General features: G+C 40.6%; 1 protein-coding gene across 3 annotated transcripts in view; it reads right to left on the reverse strand.

Annotated features, from left to right (window-relative positions):
• Nucleotides 1-18,250, reverse strand: part of GAREM1 (GRB2 associated regulator of MAPK1 subtype 1) — a 112,537-nt gene that overhangs the window by 84,948 nt on the left and 9,339 nt on the right. For 2 of the 3 annotated variants that reach the window (XR_014591335.1, XM_083874433.1), the window contains exon 2: nt 4,788-4,928. Coding sequence is in view for 2 of the 3 variants with exons in the window: in XM_083874433.1 (XP_083730559.1) it covers nt 4,788-4,928 (141 nt within the window). In the remaining variant the exon portion in view is untranslated. Of the gene's footprint in view, nt 1-4,787; nt 4,929-18,250 lie in introns of those variants that run through there. The other variant, XM_083874434.1, reaches the window with a different exon arrangement.

An 18,250-nucleotide genomic window follows, 5' to 3' on the forward strand; every position in this document is an offset into this window, starting at 1 on the left:
GCCAATGAGCACAGGATGCGTGCCAGTCTAATGTTTGTTCTTCTCCCCAGAGCCAGGGAGAGAGCTCTACAGCAAACTTACAGAAGACCCAACATACCATAAACATCTAAGAGTGCTCAGCATGACTGAAGCAAAAATCTGAACTCTTCCAGACCTTCCAAACCAGGGATGCAGCAGGTTCAGGGCGGCCGATGAGGAACAGCAGCTCAAGACAACTGGGAGATGCCTGACTCACACCATGCTCCCCCCCTCAGTGCCAAGGGATGGCTCTTCCAGAGTGGATAGCAACAGGCCTAGAGGAATGGTCAAACTGTGTCTTGGAGGCAGCCATGCCTTTGGACCTGAGAGAGAAACTTCTGCAGCTGCATGTTGCCAAATCTCAGGGAGCTGTCCTGCTCTCCTGTTGCCAAGGCAAGTTCACTCCTGAGAAGGCCTGCAGAGAGCGTCTTCCCCTGTTAGCAGGACACGGGGAGGAGCAGCCCATCAGGCACCGCTCCGTGATTAACAAATCAAACCAGTAGAAACAGGTTTCCGTGGGGTGTTTGTTGCACACCACTTCCAAAACATGAGAAGGGCCTTCTGACTCATTCCCATCCAACACTCCACCTGGAGAAGGTTCACATGACAAGGTTTTATATTTCCTCATTTAAAAGACATTAAGAAAGCTATCAGCACACTTAGGTAAGCACCCAGAGCAGGGGACCAGTGATTACTCTGTATTAGCAATTGCACACCTTCACTCTGTCATAGGGAGGTGTGAGTTCACAGGAGTATTTTCAACATCCTGGATGTGCTAGTGTGGCACGCCCTGGAGTAGGGTGTTACTTTCTAGTATCTTTATAGAAGTATTTTTGTTATTAGTTGACTCCTGTGCGCACACAGATGGCAGCAGAGATGCAAGAGGCATTCCCTCCAAACTCTGGGCAAAACTGAGTAGAAGACTACAGAAAAAGAAAAGGATTTTTACATTTGTAAAATGTACATTTGTTTGTATTTTATTTTAAACATCATCTCAAAGGAACAGCTTTCCTCTCAGAATGGAAAAAACCAAACAGTTGAGAAAATGAACCATCAGTTACAACAAGAGATAAGGCCCTAAAAAACCACAACAATAAGAGTCCTGTTATGATTTGATAAAATGTGGGAGTATTTGGGGCAAAACCCAGATGCTGCTAACTCATCCCAAAGTACTTTTTTCTTTCACTGCATGCACTCACCAACAGTAGCATGGCCTTTGAAAGAAAACATTGCACTGTGTAGGTGGGGGTATGCACACACTCCACAGCCTTCTCTGCCACTTTTCCTGAGCAGCAGGTTTTAAGAAACCACGTCCAACTTGATCATCCACTTTCACATCAACAGGCTGCACACATGAACAACTGTGGCCACGTAGCACAGGCATTTACAACAGACTGAGCCCAAGCCGTTTACAGCCAGAGCAGAACACCTCTGCGGCTTGAGCTGATGAATCCTCAAAAATACTTTTGATAGTTTTGAGCTGTAGAGTCCTGGAAGGTAATGCAAGAAGAATCAGAAAACACCTGAGGGCCACACTATTAAAACCCTGAGAGTGTCTTCAGTGCCTTTCAGTTATCACAGAATACATCTGAGATGTGGTCACCAGCATATCCTTGGGACACATCTTCCTGTGCAGAACTTCTGCAGAAGAATGAAAAATATCCCTCTTGGCAAGCATCAGCACAGCAAAGTGCAGGGTACTAACATGTCCTGTATCTTCCAAACTGAGATCATAAACCAGTATTTTCCAGAGGCTATTAGGGGAGACATTTATCAAGGTAAAGGTTACCATGCTGCCTAAAAAAAACGTAACATCAGCTGGAGGGTATTGGTAACACACACTTGCTTTTAGAGTAGAAATTAAGGACACCAGAGTACCAGGAACAAACAAAACTAGTTCAGACAGAGAGCTGATAAGACCTTCCTGTAAGTATCAAGTCTGAATTGTGTACCTGAAGAAAGCAAACGACACCAAAGGAATGTCCATCTGCTGTGATGGTTTACCTTGGAGTCCTGTGAAACCCATTCTTTCACATCAAAACAGGGCAATATCAGGACATTAATTCTGATATGCTCTTCATTCTATATGCATGTGAAGACTTCTGTTGTTTTAAGTGCCAGAAACACATTAGTTATTTGGTTTTAATTACATAAAAATTTAACTTGATGCTACATTAACTTTTATTTTTATTCTAAAGAGAAGCGGACTGGAGAGAATATTCAGGAGAGAATGGTTACACTAACAGCTGTCATATATGATCTTTAACAGCAAAAATTAACCATGTCTGCCACCACCAAATGAAACAACCAGGGTAGCACTTTCATAGTAGGGAAAGTACCATCAGCAAGACTGCACAACTCAGGTTCTGGTAATAAAATTTCACTTAAATGTAAAATACAGCATTCCCCTTCTTTAGTAAGGCTTTATTGTATTTGCTTTGTATTTGTTTTATTGTATTGTTTAATAAGTGTATCAAAACCTGATTTAGCAAGTAGCAAAATAAGATTTACTTTATGCTCATATTTATGTATATATGAGTGATGACTTGCTGATACTTAAGCTGTAATCTCAGGAAAATAAAATCAGTTTCATTGTCTCTTCCTGCTCAACTGTTATAACCAAAATCATTGTTGCAATTTGCGACATTGAAATTCTTCTAGGGCTAAAAAAACCCAAAAAAGGTATTCTATTAAAGCAAAAACAAACCTAGAAAGTAATTTCAATGAACTCTTATGTTCTAAGGGTCATTCTGGTAGCAGTACATCTTAGCTGACAGAATCTTGAAGTTTAACCATGCAAAAACCAGTCCTATAATCCAGGTCAGCACTCATCCCAGGCAGCTCCATTAAACTTGGCCTCTCTAGCAGAGGGTTCTGGATCCCAAGAGCAGTGAACATGAGGCACTGCACTGGGAAGCACTGAAAGCACACTCAGTGTTAGCTCATAGACCTCTGCGTGGTACTCCAAGTCAACCTTTAGGGTATGGAAGACACCTCTAACTGCTAACACTTAGGATCCTAAATGTTAACATCCAAACTGCAGTGCTTCACTAATAATCCTTCACACACATACATTCACCTCTCCTTTCATGTAGGCAAGTCCATCAGACATGCTCTGGTTCTACAAGTTAGCACAGACCAGTTTTGTGAAGTTCCTTTGGCAACACCGGAGCTCACCACATGTTCAGTAAGTGCCCTCACTAGGTGGAAGCTTCTGAACTTTCAGGTATTTTCATCTCGTTAGTGACGGTTTCATGGCAGGGAACTTTCTTTGACAGCAAAACATATTTTGGTAACTAAACCTACCCTCTTTTCCTGCATTAACACAAGCCAGGAAGAAAAGCACATTGACACTTTTGCAGTATCTCAGGGGGTAGATTTTGATTTTGTTTCCATTTACACACACTGATGTCTGTGTAAATTTAAGATATGAATGAATGGAAATGTGAAGAGTCAGGAAACTCTGCTTAGCATATCTTTGTTAACTTTAAAAATAAAGAACCAAACCAAGTCTTCAGTAAACCCCTTAAGATCTTCCTTCATGCCAATAACCACTTTATTTTCCATTCTCCTTCTTCCAGGAATCAGTGTAAGGATTTTCAAACATGGCATTCAGTTCAAAGGAAGTCAAGTGTTTATCTGTCCACACCACTGGAGCTTATGCAGCCAGGAGGTGTTAAAAAAACCCAACAAACCAAAACCATATTACTGAGCATAAGCACTAGAAAAGGTTTATGCTAAGAAAGTTTACTTCAGAGAGTTTTAAAGCTGCATACACTATATACCATCATACCAAAGCTTTTGAACGTATCTTAGAAAAATTCATGTTCTCTTGAAAGAGAAACAGTACCTAAGAAGGCAAGTGGTGTAATTTTTGTCCTTGGAATAGGGTGCATCACTGCAGCTGCAGCACTGGTGTGACTGACACAAAGCAATTCAGCCAGGTCTTGTCCAACTCAGCACACCCTCAGTGCACAGTGAGACTGTAGCAGAGCCAAGTACATTATTCAATTGAAAACTGGTAAATAGAGGACTAATTAAAACACTAAGCCCACATCTTTATTTTGTAGCCATGACTGTTTCAGTTCACACTTTCCAGCTGTTAAAAGTTTTCTATCTACTGCTGTAAGATAAGCACTTCCCACTCACATTGTAGTGTTCTGTTCAGCTTGTGAATAAGAGCACTAAACAGCAGGAAAAAGTACTAAAAATAATTTCCCAGGAAAGTAAAAATAATTCGAAACCATAAAATAAATATAGGTTAGTTGGATCATAGCTACTTGGAACAACAGTATTATTCTGTCACCCAAAAAGGCAGATAAAGACAAGGCATTACTGAGGAGCATTAATTTAAAACTGCAGTATTATGAAAAGTCCCTGGTGTTTAACATTGAAATATCAGAAAATCCCCTCCAGCTTGAATGTAAAATCTATTCCATCTTTGACCAAACATTTCAAGGTAATTTCAAACTTTCACACTTGTATCTCCACATTCACACATGAGAAGTGCTGGCAACTCATTATGCTCAAATTGAAACCAATTCCTCTGCACAGCTACGTGTTCTGCCAATGTGCTGCTCAATGAAATACATCTATTTAGCAGCCCTGTGAGCAAGTCAGGATCTCTTGCTCTGTAACATTACTAAAAAGGTAACTCATAGAAAATGGCATGAGAGGCTTAGCTACACTTTCTCAAACACAGTGATCAGTGTAAGTGGTAGGCAATTCATTATTTTTAAATTTGCATTTCGGGTCAACAATAGCTTTACCTGCATAATGTACAGGGATTTCTATCTTTGGCCCTATGACGTAGTGACCCTCCTCCAGACTGTGAGCTGTAATTGTTGTCCACTGCCGACACGAATGAATCAGAAGATAATCACTCTCCCGAAGACCTTCCACAGTTTCTCCTGCAAAACACATGTAGGGTTTTTTTAAAAAAATAAAACAAACCACACTTACTGTGTGATGAACTAGGAAAACATCACAAGGAGCATTTTATTCTTGTTGGTGTTTATTTTTTTCCAGACATTTTGATAACTAAAAATTCATTTAAGTAAATTTCAACTCTATCCAGTATTCACTTTTGCAACTTAAGTGCCTTACCTTCCAGAAAACAAACATGAAGCAAAATATCTCAATGCATGCATACAATACCACAGAGATGTAATCCAGATTACTGAGTAGTAGCTTGGGGGCTCCTTTTCCAACTTTCTTCATGAACACACTTTTCATATTTCTATTTTGGTCTGCCTATCTCACTCGATACGAATACCTGAGAGGTCCTTTAGTTTTTAAACAAAGGGAAAAAAAAAAAACCCAACACATTTTCATATTTTAAAAGAGAAGCATCACACTACCATACAGTAGTAACTGGATATCACACTTTCAGATACAGAGATTTCCTCTTTGTCATTCTATCTATTTGCAAGCCAGTGCTTAATTAGCCATTCAGATGTCCATAAACTTAATCCTATCACCTAAGGAAGAGAAATGAATAAATAAATAAAATAAAAAAAATTCACAAACATCTAACTCCCTTCTCAGACTGAATTTCAACCAGAAGCCTACCCAGACAACATGCAGCTCGCCTTTCTAAGGCAGTCTCTCATACTCTTGTATTCTGGTGTCTGTCAAACCCATCCCAAACACAAAGATCCAGCTCTCCTTTCTTCCTTTGCCCCTAACAAATTTGCATCTCTGCAGAGTATCTTCCCCTGTTCTACAGCTTGCAGCACATAATCAGGTCTAGAGTGCTTTGCTACGTTTTCCAGCAATTGCAAGAGCCATATTAGACAGAACCACTTTAAGTGCCAGCTACATATCTCAAGCACCATATGATACATGAACAAAATTTCACAGAGCAGGAAACTGTTCTGTGTATCATCACAGAAGTGCTCTCACACACCTGCAGTCCTGCTCAGCACACAAAAAACCCCAGCCTTTCTCCAGGTGTCTTTGAAGCAGTCACTTGGACTTTCAGGAACACTCAGCAGACACTAAACATGGGCCAAGAAAAATGAAACTTTAAATTTCATTTTCCTTCCCTCCCACCAGCCCTCTGCAGTTACAGCCAAAAATAACAGAAATAGTTTAGCCCTGGAATCAAGTTTGGACAAAACCTATCCCCTTCAGCTACTACAACAACCTGAACTTTCTCCTCACTGTCCTGATATTCCTAAAAGTCAGTGGAAGAACGAGGATTTCCTCAGCCTGGGGCAGCAGACATTTCCTCTGTTCAATCTCTGCAGAGGAGAGCTACTTCCCACTGAGGTTTTTTTTTTTTCCGCACAACAGGCAATCTTCCACTGTAGGCAACAGCTTCTACACACCCCATTCCTGCCTGATTTCATGCTCCCATTCTATCAGAAAGCACCCTCCTACACGATTTAAAACAGAGCAACTGGTGTGTGTGAGAATTGTTAAGATTTCAAATCAGAAGAGACCATTACGACCATCTGCTCCGACACCCTTTGGCCACAGGATTCTCCTTGTTTCCTCCAGAAACTCAGATCTGGCTAAACAAGGCAGAGACATGGGCCAAGCTGCAGAGTCCAATAGATGGACTTCCCTTTGTCTGCTGTTCCATGGCCTGTTAAACCTTAAAAACATTCCTGTTTTTTCACTTATAAGCATGGGTAAACTGCTATGATGAGGGTATAGAGAAGAAACAAAAAAAATAAAAAAATTAAGAAGTCAAAAGGTATACAAAGCTCCTTAGTACCAGTTATTCTTGCTCCTATGAAAGTACATTTCTAGGTTTCCTTCTTTTCCACAGCACAGGTGGCGGCTTCCAGGTAAACAGGCTGTTTCATGAACTGGCTTCCAGGCATTCCTTGGACCACATCCCTTGGCAGCCCAGACAGACAGGCTGCTTAACACCAGTTCCTGATCCCTGGGAAGCACCACCCCTCCACCCACAGCATACTAGGATAAGGGATCTCATAAAGCCTAGGGAAGAGTGGAAAAAATTACCATGTAGCACCAGGGAACTCTTTTCCCATCTGTATCTTGAAAAAAATTCAGATATATTTGCTGAAGGAATTACACATCTACTAAGTTTTGGCAAATTATCCGACCTTGAGCATCTCCCATTTTCTGCTCACAGAGCAACCTCTAATGTGTATAAAAATTATCTTCAGCTTCCTGTAAAGCTTTACGATTTTGAGGGAAAGCACAATAATAATAACAACAACAGTAATAATATTAATAATAGCAACAATAATAATAAATGGTGTCATTTGAAACTATGTTTCAATTTTGAGAGTTATGCTTATGCACCCTATAATCCGTGGCAACAAGTAATTATTCTATCCCACAACAAAATCCAACCAGTGATACTTAAGGGAAGACCTAGTATTTTACTGGTTTCACTGACAGTGGTAAACAAATTCTGAATAAAACACAAAGCATCTCTGGTATACTTTTTCTCTGCCTTACAATTTGTAGGTATAATTTCAGAATATTACCTAAAGGGAGGCTGGACTCTACATCCACGATTGCAGGGAAATAATTACAGCATGGGTCACCCTCGAAGAATCCGAGGAAGATATTCTCAGGAAAATAAAGACATCCATTATGAAAAGGTGCTTCCAGTCATGGCTCACATGCTGCGATCTGTTTAAGTGGTTGCTCCACTAAAACTGGGTGGGACAGGTGAGTGTAAAAAGAGATTAGCAAGGCAGGCCCAAGAGTGACTACGTAATTGAGTCTGCAGCTGGAAGTAGCTGTATTTTTTAAACAGAACCTTGGAAACCACAATTCACATCACACCAGTTGTTTGCTGCAACCGATTACATCGGAAACGAATTTTGTGTTTTGCCACAGGAGACTGGAGGAGACAAGGTGAAGCAGATGTGACGGGGAGTTGACACTCCCTTTGGCTCCTTAACAAAGGGCAGGTCTGTCCTTACCAAGCCCTGATCTTTCCCAACCATAGGTGAGACAGATTCCTGGGGTTTGCTTTATAGGTTTGTTCCTTGTCACCAAGGGATTAAAGGACTCTCAAAAACACCTGGCTAATCATGGTCTCCAAGCAATGCAAGGAAAATGTTGCTTTGAGGACACCAAAGCACCTCACTCCTTTCTTCCTTCTTCTACTCTGTCTCCCCCATCAGATTTGCTCACTGAATTTAAAGTGGTTTCTTCCTGGAGGGCAGGACCTTCCAGGCTGGAGACACCTCTGACCCTTGCTACACAACTCCTGTCCCAGCCTAACCCAGCTCAGTTTAGCCCTGTACACTTTTCTCAGCCAACCATACCTTGCAAAATAGCCACACACATTCAACCTGATTTCCCCCCTCTGCAGTGGCTTATGTTATGCAAGTCTTCTATTAATCACATTTTAGCTGTGTGGGAGAGAACTCGGCAGCCCTCACAATTCACCAGCTACGCAACTCGGTTCTCACCTATTCAACACACTCCTCCTACACTGCTGCTTACATAAAAATAAGACGCCATGAGAAAACAGAGAACACAGGCCACTCATCTTTAGTAACAGTTTTGTCTCTTATGATCCACTATGGATTAGTTGCTCTATCTTTTCACCCTCTCCTCCCCGCCCCACATGCCTGCAATATAATTAAACCACTACAAAGAATCTACAGGCAAATACTTGTGCTGGTCTCCTACCCCCCCAAAATAAAAGTCAAGAGAAGCAATGAACTACCACATGCAATTCCCCACCTTTCCCCAAGTTGCCTACCTCCTTCCAAAATATGAGTCAAGTCTATTCACAGTAATGCTTGAGCCTAAGAGACTCATGAGTTGCTAGCAGCTCCTAAACCCTAAATCAAGTATCAACACCTATCCTTGCCTAAGATTAAAAGCCTCACACCTCTGAACTGAAAACTTAGCCATATGTTCCAACACAAGCTGATCTCCCACAAGCACTCTGACCACAATCAGTATTTGGGAGCTTCACCCATCACCACCAAAGCAGCACTGCAATACATCTTCAGGTGTTAATTGCAAATAAGATTCACTATCATTTTTTAATTGCATGACCCATTTCTGTACAATTCCTAAAACCCTCTAATATTGCCATCACCACTGCTGTTGAAGGATAGTTGCAGGGAAAACACTGATCAGGAAAAGAAAATCATTCACATGTTGATACAGTCATTAAAAAAAATAAATAAAGGTAATTACTTAAGAGTCCCATGCTTATTAAATACTATCTACATTAAATGCCAATATTACTTTAATCATTCTTTCCAGTTCCAAAACTGGATCATCCACATTTGGCAAATCTTGACTCTGTCATTGTAAACACTTCAATTTCAAATTAACAGCTAACAACTATAGCAAGACTGATGGAGGAGGAACAGGATACCTCCATCTACAAATTCAGAGATGAAATTCTGTTTTCACCTGCACTTTTTAAGAACCAGGTAAGGAAACAGAGGTCAGCTACACGCAGGGACTGAGTTTATGTACATCTATGCTGCAGCAAAGAAAGGAGCTCATTTCTTCTGAAAAAAGACCTCTCTGCAAGTTGTTGCCACTGCTTACTTTCTAACACATTTTTATTTAGTTTAGCATCTCGCAATTCCCAAATTTCTGTGAATTCCCCAAAGCTTTGGGAGTAGAACTGAAGACCACTTCAGTTTTGATGATCTGAACACTCCTATGTCCTCTTTGTTTCCTCCTGGATCACAGAATATTACAAGTTGGAAGGGACCCATAAGGATCATCAAGCCAAAACGTTCATTTCTCACAGGACTGCCTAAAACTAAACCACACAGGTAAGTATCATCAAGATGCTCCTTGAACTCAGACAGGTTTGGTGCCCTGACCACTTCCATGGAAAGCGTGTTCCAGTGACTGACCACCTTCTCAGAGAAGAGCTTTGTCCTAATGTCCTATTACAGTCCACAAAAGAAAATTCACACAGGTCCCACATACTCTGCTTGCCAAAAACAATGACTTTTCAACACCAACCACTAAAGAAAATTCATGAAACAAATGAAAAGAACCCACAACAAACCGACAACAAAACTTTTAAGGTTCTCCTTCTAATATTGAAAAACTAACATTCAAGTCACTGCAAAACGTTCAGGCCAATATGACTCACTTACTCACTCAGTGAAACTACACTGCTAAAAATAGGCAGCGATGTACAGGAATATAAAGGCTTTTTAATGCCACACACTTTGTCATTGTGGCTAAGAGTTTGCATCACTGCCTTAAAGCACAAGCTTTGCGTCTGGAGACATTAAAATAGTAGGTAACAAGGTAATTCAGAGGAAGAGAAGTCATCATATGCAAGGTTTCAGTAACGCAACAGATTCCATTTACACACACTAGATGAGCTAGATACTATTTCCTCCTGGCAGGAAGATGGTTACAGACACATTCCACTCAACTCACTCATCACAGAAGACTGCAAAGTGAGCTTAATGCTATCCTTTGCACATCAGTTCAAGCACGCTGAATTTGCTCCTTCTGGAACAAAAAGGCTTACGAAAAAGAACTGGGAGCTCACAAGAAAACTTAAGATGGCTTTTGTGAAATAACTGATGAAAAAGGTGCCTGTGAAAACCCCAGGGAAAACTCGGCAAGACTTAAGGCCATGTGTTTTCATTAAGCCTGAACACCATCTGCATGCAAGGTAACAGATGCCATACAATTACGTGCATCACCCGGACTGTCTTGGTCAGTTAAGTAGGTGGTGAGTTTAATTATTCCATCTAATGTTCCATAATCACATTACATATCATTACATAGAAAAATCTCAGCAATATTAAAAATCATGACTGGGTGCTCAGCCAGGTACCTACCAAACCACACAAAAGAATAACATCAACCTTATTCTCCCTCGAGTTTGCATTAACATTTGCTAGGAAAGAGGGGTTAACTGGAAAAAGAGGTGGCTGGCTGGCCAGGTGAGCACCTATGCTGGGAAATAATTAGGCAGAACTGTCAGCATGTGGCTAGTGTTACAAAGGAAGGGGGTTTATCTGGCAACAACTGAAAGCTAAGAGAAAGCGAAACTATTAGAAGCCAGAAAAAAGAAAGAAGTGAGGTTCTTAGTTATTCATCACGCTCCCAATTGCACTGAGGAGCCCTACTTACACACACTGTCTGCTTCAGTGGGCATGCAGCTTCCCTGGACTTCCCCTAGCTGAGGACCAAACCAACCATGCATTAAGATAAACCTTAACATTACCCTACCCCATCATGAAAACAAAAGGACAGCCCCACACAGTATGAAATAAAGTTATAATCTATCTCTTGGGTTTTGTTTTTTTTTTAAAAAAAAAAACAGTATTACAGAATATCATGGCTCTGTGCAAAGAGATGTTTTGGGTCAGAGGAAGGTCACACTGCTAGCATAAATATAAATGCCAGTGCTGCTTTTTCATGGTAAAAGAAGGAGCCTACAAAACCTGGCACTAGCAAACTAATATAAGCTGTCGTTTTTGGAAAGGCAAATTTGTGTTTCTACAGACACAGCTAGTCACATAGCCCCCACACAAGGTAACACCTTAAGATGAATTCAATTTCTTTTCATCTTATTGGGAGATCCACAGAAGGTAAAAGATGAAGCCAAGGCCCCCTCTCAGCACAAAAGCTCAGGGAGGGGGGTGCATCTAAAAATGGGAAGCCCATGGCTGAGCATTGATGAGACAGCACACCTGAGGAGACCACACACAGGTCAGAAACACCCAGCACCTGCTGACACTTGTGAACTGCGGGCATCACACACACTTCAGTCTCCTTGGCAATGAGGGTCTGCAATCACCACAGGTACCTGCAAGCCTTTCCAAGGCATGCTTTGCAGCACCATCAGGTCTTAAAACAAGGCTGGGTACCACAACATTCTTTTGTCTTTAAAAAAATTAAAATGAAAGATCAATCATAACTCAAGCGCCATTCTTATCTGAGAGTCTTTGTTTCTTCTCACTGGTGGGCTAATCCTTTACATAATCTTCAAAGAGGTCTCTGCACTTTGGTTCTTGTTTAGCCAGTTGTTTGTTTGGGCTTCTGATCTCTTAAAATACAACACAACAAAAAACAAGGTACAACATCCACAAAGAAACAGCAGATGGCAGCTTCTTGTCCCACACAAACCAAGTAAGCCAAAACAAGAAGCCACAGAGAGCATTCACTGTTAATTTGAATTTGTACTCATTTGATTCAGGGACACACAGAAGCACCACTAACACTCAAGCAGCATCACACTGAGTATGTTGCTTTCATGGTACTAAGAATGCATGTTCTTTGAAAAAACATACACAAAAAAACTCCTCAGAGTGTTAGCATGGGCAACAAGCTACTGAAAGAGAATCCCAAATTCCTTGCAACAGTGAATGAGACAGCATCCATCCAACTTGCTCAGTGCTGTCAACACATGATCCTTCACCACTTCCAGCACTTGGTTGTTTTACTGCCACAGCATTTCACTGGCACAACAGCTGCCTCTTCTCCTACAGATCATTTCACTGACATTTACAGCTTTCTTCTTTAATAATGATGAGTTTGGGATTTACGTTTTAGGTGAAGAGACAAAAAGTTTTTACTAATACTGAATATTTAAATTAGGACAAATTATTTTATTATTGTTTAGCAGGCTGTGCCACCTCTCCTTATGAGAACCCCATCTGAACTCTGAGGGAGGGTGGAGGGAGCAAGTCAAACCTTTTGTTTTCTGCACACTGCATCATACTGCAGACTATCTGCTGGGTATTTTATCTATGGAGATGCACCTCGATGAATGTCAAAGACTAATAAATATTAAATTAGGGTGGTTTGCTTGCTTAAGCTTTGGCACAGTCCTGTGTTACTGAGTCCAATCTCCATTGAGCTGTTCAGCCTGTCAATGTTACTTCTTCAGAAAAGCACTGGTCTATGTAGGTCAGCAGAAAAAGTTCATTAGGTAGGTTCATTAGGTTCATCTGAATTTTCCAGTCTGAAGTAACAGAAATTTGTAGGGAAAAAAAAAAAAAAAAAAACCACATCACTGTAATGTTCATTAAAGGAAGGGGAAGAAAACCCCAGAAATATTTTGCTACATGATGAAGCCCACTTGTAGCAACATTAGACCTACAAAAATTGAACTTTTTTTTTAATGTCACTATGACTGAACAGATGCTCGAAAGAGCTACTCTTGCATAAAATGCCTAATGGCAGAGAAATAGAAAGAGCATGCAATTATAGAAAACACTACTACTACTCAAGAAAAACCTTCTCAGAAAGCCACTTGATGTTATCAGTCTGACTTTCTGATCCCATACAGACACAAAAAAGGTTGATTAAAAAATTAAAATCAAGCTGATCAGAGAAACTTCCTTGTTTAAAAGAAAGCATAACAACTTGCGTGGGAGTGTATCATGCAAAGTCTAAATACAGACTGCCAGCAAGTTGAAAGGGTAAATATTGTAATTTCTAGTAGCAAATATTGTAGTTTCTAGGAGTAAGATTAAAAAAACCCCCAACAACCCAACCAAAACAAACCACATTAAAATTTAAACATCTCAGGGCTATATAATGTAGTGTACTAAATTTTTAATTTAAAGTGGGCAGATTCATTAGGAAAGCCTGACAGTGGTCTCAACTGCCTTTCTGTGTCTAAGCATAGTGGGAAAGATGAAAGCAGAAGGCTCTGTACCCAGCTACAGAGTCTTCTGAGCTTGCAACACAAAGATCCAGAAAAAAATTCCAGTTATATCTAGGGCTATTGATAATTAGCCTTGCTTTTCAGTTTTCCTTCTTCCTTCTCAAACAAATTCCCAAGTAGTTTTCAATACGTGCTTCCTATTCCATTTAACACTTCCATTCCTGCAGCACATTCATTTGTGCTGCTTCCCATTATCTGGATCAACAAGCATTTCTGTCATGATTCAAACCGCAACTAAACGCTCCTCTCTCCAAAAAACAAAACAAAAAATCCAAAGTAATACTGACTTGACCTTTCATCAGCAGCACAGACTACGCGTCTTTGAAAAGTTTCCTTTGATAGCACAAGGATTCATAGTTATTTGGATTTTAAGATGACTTATATTATTCCTTCTTTTGCCGAAAACAAGAAGTGGGGAACAGTTGTAAGCATGGAAGTTCATGCAAAATTAGTTGAAATTCTTGTGTGCTGCCTGTCAGATCAAGATTCAATCTACTGGCATTCAGAGTTGCTTTTTAATTACAAAAGAGGTTAAAAAAAGAGGTTTTAAAAATATTTTTATTTGAGAGCTAGGCACCAAAGCCAGCTCAGGTTGTGCCTCACAAACTCAACAACAGTTTCATGCCATCTCTTCATTAATTTGCTCCTGAGACAATGCAGGAAACTCGTCCAACCTCATCCAGCCCAGAGTGCTGCCCATCTGCAGCAAGGTCTGCCAGCAGCAATTACGCCTGTCTCCATTTTGGATGGTGGAGGGAGGGACACTGAATCTTCCTGCAACTTCAGGGAGAGCTGGGCAAGAAGATGCATCTACCCAAGAAACAGTTTGTCCCTGATTAAGCCTCTTGCCACTGTACACCTTGGATGAAACTGAAGCACTGCAACAGTTTTCTGCTGTATGAACAGGGAATCCAGTTGGCTTCACTGACCCTACCTGCTCAGCAAGGAAGGAGCAAGGACAGCATCACCCTCAGAGTGCCTTATGTTATTACCACCTGGGGTACTTTGTGCATTGATGTAATCCTTCAGCCTCACAGTACTGTGATCAGACTTTGCTCTGGGCAACCATTAAATATTTCACAATCAAGAGAAAGGAGATAAGGCTTTATTTCTGCAATTTCCAATCCCTCTGCAAAAGCCTGATAAAATCAAATTGTTTCAATCCAACTGATGCTGAACTTAAGCTATCACTCACTAATACCTAACAAGAGAGCAGAAACTCCCAACCACCTATTCTTTTTATGCCTGCCAGCAAGAAGACAGATTTATTTCTCTAGGATTAGCATTTTGCTATTGGAATGACTGGATATACCAGGACTGTTGCAACAAATCAGCATAAACCATAATCTCATTACAAAGCTATGGGACAGATTAATCCACTGAAAAATCCGGTTTGTTCCAAGGCAAGCTTTTCCCTAGCTGCAAATGTACAGAGACAGCATCTCAGTGAGTCCTCAAAAAAACCCGTTTGACCTACTGCAGGGAAGAGAAGAACAAATATTTTAAATAAGCAGTAAGTGGAATTTTGGTGCCACTGCCACTGATGGTAAACTCTCTGCTGACTTCAGCAATCTCACAGTTTGAACCTTGGCATCTCTTGCTTTCTTTGTGTTCATCAGAAAACTAGTGAGAAAAAAAAAAAAAGAAAGAGTAGTAACAACACAGATTTCATTGAGCTTTGTTTGTGTTTATTTCAAGCCTTCAGAACTAACATCCCAGAATGAGAAACCTTACTTTTTATGAATTCAAGCCAAACAAGCCAAAACACATCTTTCAACACAGACTGCTCTTCACTCCCACACAGGGGGAAAAAACCACTCAGTACAACAACATCTTAACATTCGCATTCCAAAACAGAGTAACTCTGTTGCTGCCATAATTACTCTTCTTATTAATATTGAGCATCATCAGATGTAACTGCAGATTTGCTGTACTCTCATGACAGATTTAGTCCTATGATTGATTAAACAAAACAGTCAAGCACCATGGTTACTTACAACAGCCTAGAAAATATCAGCAATTCTTTAAACTATTCTGATACTCTGTTGAATATGTGCCAACTATTAGTGGCAACTATTTGTCATGGTAAAAAAAAGGAACGAAAAAAAAAAATCTTACAACCACTCAATTCCTTAAAAAAATGAGATTCTTACAGAAAAAAATTCTCTGTTTTTGAAGTCACCTAAGACCACAAATCTTAAGTGCTAAAAATAATAGCAAGGAATGTCAAGTTTAGTTTAACTGCACTTAAAATGGTCACAGGTTAGAAATATTGAAGAGAAGGCTAAGTAACTTTACATTGCATGCAAGAGAGGTTCCAGCCTAGTTTATTGTTACCATAGGGAGCAAGAGAAAGGAATTCTGCTGATCCCATATGTAGTTAATTTTCCATTTTGAATTCTCATGGCCAAAGTTGAGTGAGTAAAAATGTTAAAATATTTATCTGCCCTTTGCAATCAAGGCACTAGGCCTGGAAATTAAGAATGCAAAGAGTAGCTTTCAAAAGCAGTCTGATAGGTAAAGAGAACAACACCATTACCTGACCAAAGAGAAAACACAGCAGTAATGAGACCTCTGAGCAGTTTGCTGCCATACAAAACAGCTCCTTTAAATACTTCATTAAGAGAACCGAGGTTCTCTTTCACTAGAGGCAGGCATTCCTCATTCTAGAGAGCTCCTGCTCAGATGTGTCTATAAATACTGTGAGGTCCAGTGGAGGACACACTTCCAAGTGCCTGGTTAGCATCAGGTGCCCAGCTGGAGAAGCTTAATACTTAGGAGGTGGGAGGTCAGCATTTATCACTGCACTTAGCACAGTATTTGTTACTGGCTTCCTATTTATGTCCAAGCACAGATACAGAGTGGTTGATTCAGCTGATCAAGCCAGAGGCAGCTGCACACCTTTGATGCTGCCCAAGTCTCAGGCAGTGTGGTCAGGGAAGGCCGGGTAAAGCTCCCCAGAGTTGGGATGCCGATGAAGAAAATTTTAACCCTACCAACCTCATGGATTGAAGAGCTAGAATTTGATTCCAGATTGCCCTGGCAGACAGAGAAACAGTCTATTCATTCAGAGTTTTCCTGGGCACAGCATGAGAGCTGGGGAGCTCTCATTGACAGTTATTTATAATTAGATGATATTTTAAAATAGCATCCAAGTAAACATGCTCTATCCTCTCATTATATATCCCAAGTCCTAAAAGGACACTATGGCACTTTGTGTTGCACAGCAGTGATCCCTGCTTGAACTTGGGGCATCTTGGATAAGCTCCCAATTAAAAATAAAGTAGTCCAAATGCAGGAGCTGATCAAGCATAGTTTTCTTTGGCTTTCAGAGAACTCATCATTACAATTTAATTTGTCTCTCGTCTTTCTTGCAGCCTGGGTTAAGGCTGAAATAAAAACGGCTGGAAGTGAACAAAAGTTCAGCTCTGCTCTGAAGTGGGGTTGTCACCTGGCTGCTTGCCCAGTGGCCTGGCCCACCTCCCTGTGCCCTCACGGTCTGAGCAGGCACTAATGGATTGCACACACATGGCACTCGATTGTTGGAGCTGCCACTGCCTCTGCATTTTAGCTACATCCACCCTACCCCTTCTGCTCAACCTCTAAAAATTCAAGTATCACTAATAGGCAGGTAATGCCTCTTCAAACATGGGCTGACTGCATACAGGGAGAGAAGTATGGATGTTCAGCTCTAATTAGGCACCTCTTTGGTCTGCTTACATCCTGGAATAGCATCTGAGTAATATGGGACTACTAACAGAACACATTTAAAGAACAGCCCCTGCATCTTTTCCGATCAAGAATACTCTTAATCCTGAATGCAGTTTATTTTCATTGTTTCAGAGAAATCTATCCTTAAACTGTAAAGTACAAAAAGAATGAATTTTCTTTTAATATAAAAAGTAAAAGACATGTGAATAACAGTTCTTAGATAATGTCTCTATCACCTTAATAAGGCACACACACACACACACACAGAAAAAAAAAAAAAAAAACAAACCCCAAAAAACAACCCACCCTCCTGTGGAAAAGAAAGCTTTTACTTTTGGTAAGCAGCATGCAGAACACAGAGTAAGAAAATCCCATCATGCCTCACTCTCCCCTTGAGGGCACATTTATCTTTGCCCGCAGGCAATTTGGTCTTAAGATATTTTGCTATATATTGACAGGAATCCAAATGATATTTGACATTGCAACCCATAAGACATGCAATAGAAAAATCTCCTCCTCCAGCTTGCCCTACACTTGGCTGCAGTGCTGTTACAGCTTTACCGCTGGTCTGCAGCCACATCCTGGGTCCAGAGGCTGCAGCAACATGTGTGTGTCACTACATTTTGTATTTTGAGCCCTCTCACCTCTCTGAGTCACACACGTGCCGATGCTTTTTATATTTTCCTGCTTTACATTCAGAGATTAAGACAGGAAAAAAAAAGTCTGACCATAATGAAATTACTTAAGTGCAACTTGGGTAGGATCTCAGATTTAACTCTACATGTGTGCCTGTGGCCCCTTCAGAGAGGAAACTGGGCAGTTTGTCCTTTGAATAGAAGCCTACACAAAAACTGTTAAGAAAGAAGCAGGAAAATGTTTTGGAAGCCAGTCTTTCAGCAA

This window comes from Zosterops lateralis (assembly GCF_965231275.1).
Source record: "Zosterops lateralis genome assembly, chromosome: 1".
Classification (NCBI taxonomy): Eukaryota; Metazoa; Chordata; class Aves; order Passeriformes; family Zosteropidae; genus Zosterops; species Zosterops lateralis.